Source organism: Balaenoptera musculus, chromosome 9, assembly GCF_009873245.2.
Source record: "Balaenoptera musculus isolate JJ_BM4_2016_0621 chromosome 9, mBalMus1.pri.v3, whole genome shotgun sequence".
NCBI classification, from domain to species: domain Eukaryota; kingdom Metazoa; phylum Chordata; class Mammalia; order Artiodactyla; family Balaenopteridae; genus Balaenoptera; species Balaenoptera musculus.
In genome coordinates, this window is record NC_045793.1 from 66,264,648 (window position 1) to 66,279,878 (window position 15,231).

Sequence of the window (15,231 nt, forward strand, 5' to 3'; positions counted from 1 at the left end):
CTTAATATATCACAATCAATGTAAACTATTTACAAGTAATATTTTATATAAGATGTTCTTGGACATGCTGGCAGGCAGTGCTATTAGAAGAGAAGTGCTTCTTGGAAATTTGTGTAGGGACTGCAGTTTGAAGACTGTTCAGGCACCAGAGGAGCAAACACAGGATGATGGTTAGACATAAAAAGGATCTTAAAATAAAAGCTATAAGTTAGTGGGAGTTAATGCAAGGACTTATTAAGATCTTTCATATGACTAGGCTCTTGATGAATGTTGTATTGGCATAAAGTTTTCTAAAATAAAATTTTAACATAAATTTTGTATAATTAATATTTTAGTGAAAAGTATTAGTAATTGCACACATTTTTAAAACTCACCTCTATAAATACCAGATATAAAACACATGTGAGGAGGTATAAAAATTTCCACAATACCAGATAAACTGTGAAGTTCTGCATAGTCATTTAACCATAAATAACTGTGCTATTTGCATGTGCATGTATGTTGTATGCATTTATGTATCTAGGTATGTATGCATGTATATGTATGCTTGTAATGGTGTCTTAAATTGTTATTGTAATTCTACCATAATTTTATAAATGCTAGAAAATTTTAGAGAATATACAGATAAACGAGTTGTAATGGGCATAAAAAAGTTGAATAATCATCTCTCCTCCAAGTTGAGAAACATTTTAATTTCCTTCAAAAGATTCTGAACCACATATATTGAGGTGTGTAAGGATATTTATATATACAAGATGTGCATGTATTTATACAGAGCATATACATGACATGTGCACGTTCATTTACATACAGAGGGAGGGAGGGAAAGAGAGAAATAGAAAACATACTATAGGAGAGGAAAGAGGACTTTGAGAGAGGAAGCCTCAGCATTCACTGTACATTCCCTACACCCTTTCACTCAGCATCACAGACCAGGAAAATCTTGCCAAGAACATTCTTAGGTGTTTCCACACAAAGGAATTTTGGAACACATCGTCCCACTTAAAGAGTCACACCTCCAGCATTCCTTGCATGGCAAAGATACGCACCATCACAAGTAAAAATGAAACACTAAGGCAGAATGTCTCTGTTTTAAAACTACTTTGAACAACTCTGCAAACAGCAAAGCTGAGGGCTTTGCAACTACACTGGTGGCTCTGACAGCAGGTAGAAAGCAGAGCAATGTCAGTTGCAGAGAAGCTTGAGATGCAAATGCAGATCCAAGAAGAAAGAAGAATCAAAATGAAGGAAAGGATCCAGACAGATCCAGGAAACAAACTCCATCCCAGAAAGGAGGCATTCACAGCTCACACCAGGATCACACCAAGTAAGAGAGAACACTTACGAGCACTAATGTGTGCCAGGCATCGTCTAAGTACTTTACAGGTTTCTCTCAAGTTATCTTTAAAATAACCTGAAGAGGTAGATACTAACATCATACCTATGGTATGTCTAAGGTACATGAGACACAGAGAGATTAGAGATCACATTCTTAAAAAATTATAAAATTAGGTCAAGATTCATGTTTGTCCGGCTCAAAAGTCTCTTCTTGAACATCACCTTTTACTTATTACATACACATGCAAATGCACACAAATATATATTTAGTTAACTCCTGAGCAATCAGTGTCTCTTTCATTTCAAGCTATAGGTTCAATTCTCTGCAAGCACTCTCACTGTGAAGGGGAAGTACCTGAATACAGTGGGTCCCACTGACATTTACAGTTGCACTCTCTGATTTTGGTAGAGAAAACCAAAAATAATCTTTAAATATGGAACCCAAAGAGGCACTATTTGTGTTCTGATGCCATTCTCTAGCAGGCACATTATGGAACATACTTGCAAACATATCTACCTACAATACTCAGAATATTCTATTACTGCTATAATAATCCAAGGGATAACTTTTTATCCAGACTGTGTGGCACAATTAGAAAGCCTTGCATTGGCCATATACCATAGGTTAAATTATTGCAACCACATAATCCATGCCTGTGCCTGATACATTTGCTTGGGAAAACTAATTTTCTATCAAGCTCTCTCAGTAGAGCAACATCGTGTGCTATATTTCTACCCCCATGCACACAAACTATCCACTTCTAAGTCATTGTCCTACTACCCCCATTTTGGGGGTACTCAGCACTTTGTGTTCATAGGAAGGTCTGTGGGAGCAATCTGAATAGCAGGCTGCCTTGACAACTTGGTTCCCAGGTCAGTTTACCAGAGGTTCAGGACAGTGGACCTCCACTGTTTCCCAGAAATTCAGAAGGATATTGCACCTTGACTTTCTGCCAGCCCATGGCTTCCTCCATGCAAGAACAAGGAAAAGTGAATATGTAGCTATGTACGTGATTTATTAACCAGACCACAGTCAGCTAGAGATACAGCACATTCATAGTGTACTTGAAAATCTCACAAGCTTGCAGGTCCAATTTAACCTTTAATATATCAGGCCATTTTCTTCTCTTTCAAGGTATTGTTCATCACTTCCAAACTCTCTCCCAAGGTTTCTCCCTCAAGGTGGAACAAACTAGACCAAGTGTACGCCCATCTCCATTTATTCTTTACTTAATTCCCATGTGTGTTTTCTCTTTATGTAAACAATTGTGCTTAGTGTGGGTCACATCATCAGAGCAACAAGAGGTGGAGTATGTGCAGCACAGGCTGAACTGAGACTTTGAACTCTGTCACCAAAGAGTTCTACTGGCTCTTACTACTCTTATTTATATGATGAAAAGGATGCAGATCCCTTAGCAGAGAAGGCATACAGATGACGAGTAAGCAGATGAAAAGATGATGCTCAATATCGTATGTCACTAGGGAATAGCAAATTAAAACAACAAAGTACAACTGCATGCCTATTAAAACAGCTAAAATTCAAATCACGACAACACTGGCAAGGATGTAGAGCTATGGGAATTTTCACTCATTGCTGGCAGGAATGCAAAATGGTACAGTTTGGAAGACGGTTTGGCAGTTCCTTACAAACTAAATATACTCTTACTATACGATACAGCAATCACACTCTTTGGCATTTACCCAAAAGAGCTGAAAACATAGGTCCACACAAAATCCTGCACATGAATGTTTATAGCAGCTTTATTCACAACTGCCAAAACTTGGAAGCAACCAAGACGTCCTTCAATAGGTAAATGGATAAACTGTGCTACATTCATACAATGGAATATTATTCAGTGATAAAAATAAATGAGCTACCAAGCCATGAAAATACATGGAGGAACTTAAATGCACATTACTGAGTGAGAACGAAGCCAATGTGAAAAGGCTACATACTGTATGATTCCAACTGTATGACATTCTCAAAAAAGCACAAGTATGGAGACAATAAAAAGATTAGTGGTTACCAGAGATTTGGGGGGAGAAAGGGAGAGATGTAGGGATGAACAGATGAAGCACAGAGGATTTTTAGGGCAGTGAAACTACTGTGTATGGTACTGTAATGGTCGACACATGTATTGGTGGATATATGTCACTATGTATTTGTCCAAAACCACCCAATGTACATTAGAGTGAACCCTAATATAAACTGAACCTTGATATAAACTATGGACTTTAATTAACAATAATGTATCAATATTGGTTCATCAGTTGTAATAAATGCACCACACTAATGTAAGATGTTAATAATAGGGAGAATTGGGGAGAGAATGAGGTGGTACATGGGAACTCTGTACTTTTTGCTTAATTTTTTATAAACCTAAAATTGCTCAAAAATAAAGCCTATTAAAAATAATTTTTAAAGGAATGCAGATGATTTGCCTGTTTTTTTCTCTCCTTGTTTTGTTGCTCTCTCTTATAGTGTCTTACTTTCTTGTCTTACTTTCTTTTCAAGTTTTAGCAGTCATGCATAGCTTCTCCTGAATTTACTGATGTCACTCTATGTGGACCATCTCTCTCTGATGGCTCCTGGAACAAGAGCCCCTCTGAACTTTATTACATGTGCCATTTGAAAATTATTGTCCTTATAAAGGAGTGTATTTGTGATTTTTCCCCATCTGCCCCTATTTCATTTCTTTTCTCGTAGTATAACTTTGATACAATAATACAGAATCAGTAAAAATGATATCCCAAATATTATGATTTCACATGGTAAATTATGCAAAACACCAATTAGGTCACTAGTTCTTCTGGAAGAATGAGAGGACATCCTTTTGGTTAGGTCCAATGACATACTGGAAGCAACAGATTACTTTTGGCATCAACTGTTTTAAGTACTACCAGGTTTCCCCCACTCTTTCCTTATTGGGTTGTTTTTAATTGTTGTTATCTCTTCCTCCAAATAGAAGTACTTTTCTTGCTGCTTGGGTACCTGGGGATTAAATGCAAACGCCTGTATTTTTTCATCATTTTAATGCATTCTAAAGTGTCAAGTGTAAAGTTCTGATGAAGGAAATCAGAAAAAATCTCTACCTTATGACTCACTGGCACCTCTAACTCACACTCTATGATGTTCTTGTGATAGGAAAGATATATTTTCCTGGATGCCACTTCCCCAGTGCTTCTGTCATTAAGGGCCACTCTAATGTGCCTTTATATTAGGAAGCCTGGAGGCTTCCACCCTCCTCTTCCCAGAGAGATCCACTGTCCAGTGTCACCATTTGAACTTAAATCAGAGGCTAAGAGGCTTCATTTCCTCCTAAAAGGATCCAAAGCGTATCACACTTCTCCAATAACCTAATCAGCACGTCAGCATCTCATCCCACCACCAGTTCTTTATATAACAATAAAGGGTAGGAAAAGACCTGGGTATGTGTTGCTCTACAGCCCTCTTAATGCCAGTCCTGACTGGGGCCTTCATTATTTTGCAGACCAGGCCGCTAACTATAATTTGCATAAGGAGTGATCTGTGTTACCACAGTCCATTGAGCTATTAAAGCTTCATAAAACCACCTGAGCATTTGACTTTTTTGGACCAAATAACCAATAAGCTCTTGATGAATTCTGAGCACTAACTGGGCTATGTATGCTAAGAAAGAAGTGTAGGAAAACAAGACAAACTGTAGTTTGTTTGTTTGTTTATTTAAATAATCACCAAAGATGTTAAACAAATCATAAACCACAAACAATTCTACTGTGAAAATATTTAATTTGGAAGGCACTGGTGACAATGTTAACTGCAAGAATGTGAAATTTCAGATTCCCTAGAAATCCCGAGACACTAAACAAAATGAAGTACACAAAAAATCTGTTTATATAATTCACCCTGAATTTGTGCTCAAAATATTTTGATAGTCTTTGATCCATGCTGTCTACATATAAGTGCCAAACTAATAAGAAAAGACAAGCCTACAGTAAAATAACATCTCTTTCTAGACTTGTTTTATTTGTTTGTCCTGGCGTCCCTTAGTTGGAGAAAACAGATAAATGTGTTGGATCATTAAAATTCCTTCCAGATATGTCATTTTTAGGAGAGGAAAAGGTAAAGAATGGGAAGAGAACTAATTTTTTTTAATGTTTACTATATTTAGGGTACTGTGCTAGACCCTTTCTATTTACTACCTGTTAAAACTTCACAAATACCCTCTCACTTCAGAACTTCTGTCACCATTCTAAGGTGAGAAAACAAAGTCAGAGAGTTTAAGTAACTTGACCAGTCAGGTAGAGGCAAGATTTAAATAGTGGTTTGTCTGATCCTCAAGTCCATGTTCTTTCCATTCCACAATGCTGCCTCCCTTATAACTTGTGGGAATATCTAGCCCTGTAACTAGATCAATTTGTAATTTCTAGTGCATTTACAAGAAAAGATGCTTTAGAGAAAGCTAAAGTTACTAGCCTTGTTCCAGGTCATAAAATTAAGTAACCATTCTATTATATAAGAGAATAATAGCAATAATATAGCCTACCATTTATTGAAGTCCTAATACGTATCAAGCACTCTACTAATATATACATATGTTACCATATTTAATCCTCAGAAAACCCCTATAGAATACATAATATTTATCCATACTGGAGATGAAAGAAAAAGATTCAGGGAGATGAAATAATTTCATAGGTCCCATGGATAAAATATTTCAATCCATGTTGTTCCAGATTAATTGACATTGACGCCCACGCTCTGTCCATCCCTATCTCTGCTCCATCTCTATTCTTCATTTAATAAGCAAACTGTGTCACATTCCAAATTAAGACAAATTGTAAGCACAACTGAAATGCAAAACACTTTTTTAAGGATAATGCCACCCTTATGTTACTACTACCTGGTACAACACCCCTCTCTCCTTTGTTATTTGATGAATGGCAGGATTAGGATGGATATTTTTCCATGTACATTGCAGAATATTTTATATTAGTATAAGTACATGAAAGAAAAAGAAAACACTTGTTTTTATTTTAAACTGAGGAAACATAGTATTATTTTATGTGCAATTAACTATGTAAAGGACACGGTGACTGTCATTAATAGCACTGTCTTGCAATTGCATGAACCCTGGTCAAAAGTGTTTAATGTGAGAAGTAATTTCCTTAAGACAAAACTCAACTGTAAATACCCTCATAACCTGATGCTGAAAAAATGGCTACTGTGTATCTTTCTTGGATTTTATTGTAATTTCATTACTATAAAAATAAATTCAACTACTTCATTAAGACCTTTTGAAAATATATCTCTATGCCATAAGTTGATAAAAGTTGGTTGTATTCACTATTTTCTGTCTGACTCATGTTTCAATCACATTTTGTTCAATGCACTTCATTTGGAATTGCTAGGTGAATATAATTAGCCATAATTATTATTGAAACAATTCTATATTCAAGAATATTAAAAAGTGAAAAACTGTCTAACACTCACCAGTAACAGTAATTATTCATCTTCCAATAATATAAGTGCTTTAACTCTGCATGTATGAAATGTTTTTCAAGTATTCAAAGTTACCTTTCAAATGACTGTGGCACAAAACTGTTGAAACATTAACTTTTATATTTTAATATCTTATATTTTGGTTTTTTCTCTGTTGAAAAACAACAGTGTAGTAGAGAGACTTAAATACCACTTGCTTATTCACTTTACCAATATTATAACTTCTCCACTATCTGCTTTATTATTCAACGAAGTTTCTAGCTCTATCAATCTACTGAAAATGTCTTTTCCCAAAACAGTGTTAATTATCTTACCAGTTCCTCCTCTTACTTGATCTTTTCTGAAATATTTCATAACCCCTTTCCAGACTCTTGGAAATGTTTTATACTTTTTGCCCCCATCCCCTTCATAAGATATCTTCTTCATTTAGCACTACTGGCATTTTCTCTGGACCTGTTCTGACCATACTTTCTCAGGCTCTTTCACTAGTTTTTCTCCCATAGTGACTCTTAAATCTCAATATTCTCTGTGAAGTACTCTGGCCCCTCTTTTCAATATTTTTGTTGTTTTAATGATCCCTCCCACTACTATGCCTTGAAATATTATATATGTATTGAGTTCCAAGCCTATACCTTCAGCCTAACACTTTCTCCTAAACTGCCCATCCATTCACTAATTCCTCTATTAGCTGACTGAATTACTGCTACTGCTACAGTATCAGTATATCTGATACTGAGAATTAAACTGATATTCTTTCTTCCCCAACCACAAGAAACCTGTTCTTCCTTCTTTCATATCCTCTGTCTCAAACAAGTAACTGTGTGCAGACATGATGCAGATAGCATTAGTTCCACCTCTCCTTGGCAGACACTGTGTCCCCTGCACTCCAAACCTGAGCTAACACTTCTGCCATGTGCCCCCAGCCCTCCTCTACTCATCCTTCACTATAAGTGGTTTGTTCCCCTTTGTCTCTCAGTCCCTCTCCTCACTGACCTCCCAGCCTCTTAATTTACCTTTCTCCCTTCTGGGTGAAGAATATGTCAATCCTCTGCTCTAAGGCTATAATGGCTTCCACCTGCTTATAGGTTACACTCTAACATCTTTACCATAGTTTGAAGGTTTTCTTACAATCTGGCCCAACTCATCTCATTAGCACTAAATCCATTCATTCCCACAAAATATTCTGGACTTGAGCTACAGTACTTCTAAGACCTAGGAATATTGCCATGCCTTGCATTTCTATTTTTTGTCTCTATCAGCTACACAACTTCTCTGCTCTCACAGTGTTTTGTTCATGAGTATGGTATGCCATGTTGTAATTGTTGTGTATTGTTCAACTGTAACTTTCTTGGGGGCAGGGACAACAATACCTTAGCCAGCCTCTACCACAATGACTTCAAATAAGTCACACAGTGAGTCCTCAACAACTCTTTGTTGTGAACTGACTTAATAAAACATTCATACAATATACCTTATGCATTAAACGTTCATATATATTATGTACATATATATGTATATATACGTTAATATACTATGTATGTGTATAGATGCATACATGTATGTTTATGGTGTATGTATGTGCATATGTGCACATACTTTAGGGCTGAAAAGGCCTTTAAATACCATCTTTTCTAATCAATGAATAACACAAAATAGGAAAATAAGAACTAAAGTTGTTAAATGACCTAGCTAACATTCTAAAGCTCGTTAGTGACACAGTGTTACAGTTCCTCTCTTAGCTCCTCATCCAGTGTACCTTTCACTACATCACTTTAATTCAATGATCTCACCAATAATGTGATTCCAAATAATCTGCTCTACCAAGACCAAGCTTATCCCACTAGAATCTTGGACTGTTTCACCTCATTTTCTCTCTCAAATCCCTGCCTGCCTCTTTATTTTCATCAAGTGAGGAACACTTATGATTCTGTCATCTCTATATCTTCATTTACAGTGTATTCCTCTCCTTTAAACATTCCCTATTTCCTCCAGTAACTATTCTCAGTTCCTTTATAGATATGGTAAAGTCTCCTTTCCCTCTGGAAAAAAATAAAGAGGTCATTATTTTGCTCTCCTGTTTAATTCACCATTTTTTTCACCAAACCAAGGCTCACCATAAAAGAGATTACATTATTCTCATCATACTACCTTATATTTGTACATGCACATAACTTTGAAGTTTACAGATTACTTTCTCATCACTCACTCATTTTATCTTCATAATACTACGAATAGTCAGGAGAAGGTCCCATTTACAGGCAGCTGAATAAACTGGGGGTCAAAAGTTAAGTGGCATGCCAACGTTCCTATAGCTAGCAAGAGCTGGAACTGGCACCGGAACCAAGGTCTCCATATCCTTGCTCCTGAGAGCTTTCCACTATCTTAAACTGTTTATTGGCTTAAGTTCCCACCATGACCTTTATATTGACATGTATTGGCACCTCAGATGCTGCACAGGGAATGTTGCCTAGCCTCTTCTTTGATCTGAATTACTGCTTGGCTCTTGTTACTTTAATAGCACAAATTTCAACAGGGCAAGTACTGTTTTGTCCAACACTTACTTACTTGAGAAGCTCTTACCGAGCATCCAAATAACACCATTTAATGGTAAATTACAGTTTGACTAGTGTTTGTTATGACTGAGCTTCTGAAAATTAAAACCATGGCTTCAGCTAAATTAGAGATCTTTATTTTAAATTGAAAAAATCAATTTGATTTCATCTGCATCCACTAATCAACTGATCTTTAAACTGCAAGTGGTAACAAGAATGGCTAACACTAACATCCAAATGGCTTTTCTAAACGTGTGTTTATGTGTGTTATTTCATGCAAGATTCTGAGGCAAATTCTGTACTCTGGCTTTAAATAAGTTTCTATTCAATCTCCTCACTAAGTTGTTAGATACATGCAACTTCTTTAAAAATTCAGGGTATCAGTGTAATTGTAGAGTAGACTGATCTGTCTCTGCATGGGGGGCTACAGACAGCTGAAGCCAGGAAAGAGACACACTCACTGTAACTTGTTTGTGATCCCATGACCAATATATACTTTCCCTCCTGTCTACTGCATCCTTCTCGTAATGTCTAGTCATTGCCAAGCAACTCTTAATTCATTCCTAGCACTAAGCAGTAAGAATAATGTTTCCCACTTTCTTCTTATAAACCTGAAGTTTCAGGTCTGCTGAAGAATTCTCAGTGTCCTTTAGAGGAGAAAGGAGCCTCAGGAGAGGGAGTGGTAATTCCTCATTTGGTATTGTTTTCCTGCCTGTCACTGCCTCACACCAGGACCTCTAGTCAGCACTTTGCTGGGAGATTCTGAGGGACAATTAGTTGCTGCTTTTGTTGGCTGGTTGAAAACAAAGCAAAAACTTTTTCAAGGCAGGAGAAGTTAAAACCTAAACATCCTAACAATTGCACACTTTAAAAATCCCTCAATTCGCTCATTAAGAATCGAGCTTCACAAGGTTTCAGTCAGCTCACTGCAGCCCCATTTGCCTTCAACTGTCAGAACTGTCCTCCCTTGGCTTGTTTCCACGTGTCCCACATAAGCTGTACCTTAAATGTAACTCTATATCCATATATATCGTGGCACAGAGTGAACTGTTTGCCTAAACACAGAATAAAGACCGGAGTTAAAATGTTTGCTTGCTCTTTGCTAGATATATATTTAAGAAAGTCCTAGTAGAATGAGAACGTAGAGGTTAAAAATATTGCACGTGATTACGAAAGTGCAACGTTGGTTGCCCTCATTAACTACGGAGCTGTGAGAGAAACAGTCCAGTGACTCACTAATGCTTTTTAGTTGTTAGGTTTTTCTTTCCTAACAGCATCGGCCATGACCTAATTTGCTTCCTAAGAATCGTACTTTTTTACCTTAGGGTCCCAGTACCCCCGGGTCATCAGAAGCACAGGGGTCCCTCCTGAAGCCCAGCAGTTTCGTAATGTGGACCCAGATGGGAAGATGGGAAGCAGGGGGCACTCCGTCCCACTTACCGGTCTTCCACAGATAGAGGGTGGGTGCCTCCGCCGCGCCCGGCGCCGCAGCCCCGCAGGCGCCCGGGCACAGCAGCAGCGGCAGCAGCAGCGGCAGGACGGCCGGGCGCGGGCCCGCAGCGTCGGGGCTCCGGGACGCCGTGCGCCTCGCTTGCAGCCCCATGCCGCCCGCAGCCGCTCCAGGGTCCAGGTCCGGGACGCGGTTGGCAGGGAATGTTCCTTCGCCCTCGGACTGTCTTCCCAAGTACAGAACGCAAGGCTCTCCCCGCTATTGTTCTTGTCAGATGAAAAGGAGGGAAAGCGCGTTTAACACCAGGGAACAATAGCTTCTGCGGTGGCCGTGGCTGCCGCCGCCACCGCCGCTGGCGGGGATGCTGCTGCCGCTGCCATTCCGCGCAGAGTGGCAGGTCCTAGAGGCGAGGGAGGCAGCCGTCCGCAGGGGGCCCCAGCTGACGGAGCAGGTCCCGAGGTCCGGGAGGCAGCGCAGCCCCCGCCGCTGCCAGCTGGAGAGAGAGGAGGGGGGGCGTGAGCCGACAGGAGCACCAGGCAGGGGGAGGCGAGAGAGCCAGGGCAAGAAAGGAGGCGAGCGAACGGGAGCGGGGGCACCCACAGCCAGCACACCCGCCCGAGAACTCCAGTGCACATGGCGCGGTGAAATATGTTTGGACGGATACACCACTAAAAAGGATCATCACCCGACAGGCTTCCGCATGACAAATAACAGGCACTGAAATTCATCGTCACCCAACGAGTCAAATGCTAGATCTAGTGGCATGTTCTTAGTATATATTTATTTACGCAAAGCATCAGTGTTTATCATTTATTTTTAAGCCGTGGCTTCTGAATTACTTTATGTGGGGAGCAGTATTTATGATAGATGTGAAAAACAGAGGAAAACAGCAGAGATGTTTACTTGCTGTTGAAAGGCACTTAAACTCTTTTTCAAATCTTTTCTTTTTAACTTAAAGGAATCTATTCCCAATAAAAATATGAGCAGTATTGATCTACGGTTACAAAACAAAGTACACTGTCTTTTAACAGCCTTTAAAACTGAATTAGTATTAATAAGTATCCACAATGATATCTAATTAGATGGATAACATTTTACAAAAACTAATCATGAAATTATATTTCACCTTTGAAGTTAAGAAAAGTGCTATCCCTTTATCTACGCACTGTCAAAAATATGCTACCTTTAAGGGTCCACACAGTTCTGAGTAAAATTAGAGAACAAAGTGAGTTTCCTTTATTTGTGTATCTCCAAATTAGTAAATTCTTTACTTAAAAATCCTTGACACTAATGTCTCTTAACAGTTACTGTAGAAAAATGCCTTTATAATCTATATAATCTAATGTGCTTGGGCCTTTTGTTCTTTGTGTTTTCACTTTCTTAAACCAGTAGTAATAAAGGAATGTGTGTGAAGTCAGACAATGCTTTGCCCTTTCTCTTTCTCTCTTCTCCCCAATACTAACCCTTTACTAATTCATTTCCTAGTAAAACTAAAATAATTTCAAGGCATTTAGCCAATTAAAAACTGGGCAAAAAGAAAGCCAAAGAAAACTATTCACATCCGGTCAGCAATATCTGGCCAAATAAAATAAAATTTAAAAAGCAGGAAAACTACTCTTTATGAATTTGCTCCAACAGCACAGCCAACCCAAGAGTTTAAAATGAGGAAGCTACGGTTTCTGAAAGAGGAAACCTTCCATAAAGCTCTCTTGGGACGCCTGTCGTTTTGCAGATCATTCCAGACACAGCCCTGCTGCATGCATTAGATTAAAAGCAGGTTTTGATCAAATAATTCCCAGGTCCTGCCTATTTAAGTATTCTGACATCAGAGGAAATTAGCAATGTTGAAGGTTGCAAATTTGGTCCTTATTTACTTTCCACTCTGTTAGGCCTCTAAGAGGGAATTAAAAGCTCAGAGAGCCCTAGCTCTGTGGGTCTGTGATTAGGAGAGATAAACTAGCATGGATTACTATTTCTTCACTGGTGAAAAATAGGCAACAATCAAAAGATTACAGGTTGATAAGGGATACAAAAAAGCCTGATTCCAACTTATGTGTGGCTCCCTGAAGGAGCACTTGTTTCAACAGTTACACCAAAGAAGAAAATAGAAAATAGGAATTGTATGGCTTCCTTGGGTCTGTCTTCATAGGGAGCACGCTGTAATACCACTCTACAATGGCAGTGTTTTCCTATCCTGTTTGTTTTTATTTCTCAGCTACTGTTAGGGTGCTAAAGCCTAAAATCATCTAATTCTGTCACAGAGAGCATTTAAAATGAAGTACTCTGTTAATCAGCCCATTCTAAGCATTCCTGGGAAGTCCCAAATCAATCCACCAAGTAGAAACTCATTAAATAACAGAAGACAGAGAATCTAAGGAGTCAAGCTAGTACAATTTGATGTGCAGAATAATTACTTAGCCCTTTGAAAAGCCATCAGATGCTATACCTAACAGCTTAATGTCAAAAGAAAATTTAAGATTCTGATTTTTATATTTATCCATAGTTGTGTAATAATTACTCAACTGGTCAAGAGTTTAAACATCATAGCTACAACTTCAAGCATTATATAAAAGAACCAGGGACCATTTCACAACTAGGGTTAATGTTCTGCTGTAGTGTTTGAAACTAGCCAACGATTGGTTTCCTTCTTTTACTTTCAATTTAGACAAAGCTTAAAGATCACTCCAAATAATATTACTCAGCCATAAAATCAATTGAAATAATGCTATTTGCAGCAACATGGATGGACCTAGAGATTATCATACTAAGTGAAGTCAGACAAAGACAAATATGATACCACTTATATGTGGAATCTAAAAAAATGATACAAATGTACTTATAAAACAGAAATAGACTCACAGACACAGAAAACAAACTTATGGTTACCAAAGGGGAAAGGTAGAGAGAGATAAATTAGGAATTTGGGATTAACAGATACATAATACTTTATATAAAATAGATAAACAAGGGCTGACTATACAGTAACGGGAACTATATTCAATATCTTGTAATAACCTATACTGGAAAAGAATTTGAAAAAGAATAGATATATACATATGTGTATGACTGATTCACTTTGCTGTACACCCAAAACAGTGTGAATCAACTATATGTCAATTAAAGTTTTAAAAAAATTTTTAAAGAGTTAATAAAAAAATCACTCTAGATACATACACATGTACAATTAGTAATAAAGATACCCCTGGACAAGGTTACAGAAACTAAGTCATATAAACATTTGTCTCCACCAATGCCACACATCTGTTCTATAACAATGTCATTATTGCACTTGAGGACAAAAATGTATGGGTCTCTGAGGACACAGAAATGATATATATTTTCAGATACATGTTCCTTTGTGAAAGCTATAGTGTCCAGTCAGATAAATCCTATCCATAAAGCTGACAGATTACAAGAGATAGCAAGACATAGCAATCTTTGTTTTCTAGCATATGACATAAATAATACACAAATGTTTAACGACATGATGTCAAAATTTAGTCATGAGAAGTCTCAAAGATGCAGATTAAATTGACCATCTGTACAGCCTGCCATGAAGTAAATCGTTCATCATTTTTCATAAATAACTGTTCAAGTATTAATGAGCCAGGGCTATATAAAAGTTTCCAAACCAATGGATGAAAAATGCAAAGCATATATGTTTTTTAATATTTAGAAATAAGACAATTCTGAACCTATCACTTCTCATATGTTGTCCTTTTATCTGTCTTTATTATTTTTGCTATCATTTCCAAACTCCAGAGAGGGTGGGTGTGTACAGATCTACACACGTGTTTTCTCTTTTATTGGAACATAAGCATATAACCATACTTGAAGACCCAAAAGACATACGGACAATGACATGTAGGGATTAGTACCAGCATTTAAAGTCAATCATCAAAAATTCATTTATTTGACAGAGAGGGAAACAACTTTTAATATCATCAGTTTTTATGAAGAAAAACAATGAGTAAATGAAGGAATATATACAAAGTTATTCACAGCTACATAGGGAAGTATCTAAGAATATCCACTTTGAAATAACAACTTTAAATAAATTTCTCTACCTAAATGCATCTTGCCTTACAAAAAAACAAAATCACCCAAAGGAATTCTGTTTGTATGGCCTCTAGGTGTCATACTTGACCAACATTTGGGGTAGAAAAAATTAATTTGGGGCTTCTTTCTATTCCCCCCTTCTTGCCACACCCACGAGATTATTAAAAGATGAAACATTTCCCTTTTTATCTTTGTAATAAGTAGCCACAAATTTTACTTTCCCAATTCTGACTCTAATATTCACCATTTATTTTCTTTCCAATTCCTTTTTCTTTATAACTACTTTGTTGGTTGGTTGGTTAGTTGATTAGTTTGCTGGTTTGTAGGTATATCTGGTGAGGGGAGGGGAG

The 15,231-nt window shown here is 37.6% G+C and overlaps 1 protein-coding gene across 3 annotated transcripts in view; it reads right to left on the reverse strand.

The window, feature by feature from the left end:
• The window catches only part of THSD7A (thrombospondin type 1 domain containing 7A), a 741,583-nt gene that overhangs the window by 456,114 nt on the left and 270,238 nt on the right, over window positions 1–15,231 (reverse strand). For 2 of the 3 annotated variants that reach the window (XM_036863123.1, XM_036863121.1), the window contains exon 1: window positions 10,813–11,437. The exons of the other annotated variant lie outside the window; for it this stretch is intronic. In XM_036863123.1, coding sequence (XP_036719018.1) covers window positions 10,813–10,975 — 163 coding nt within the window. In that variant the 5' untranslated portion in view covers window positions 10,976–11,437. Of the gene's footprint in view, window positions 1–10,812; window positions 11,438–15,231 lie in introns of those variants that run through there. 3 annotated transcript variants of the gene reach the window in all.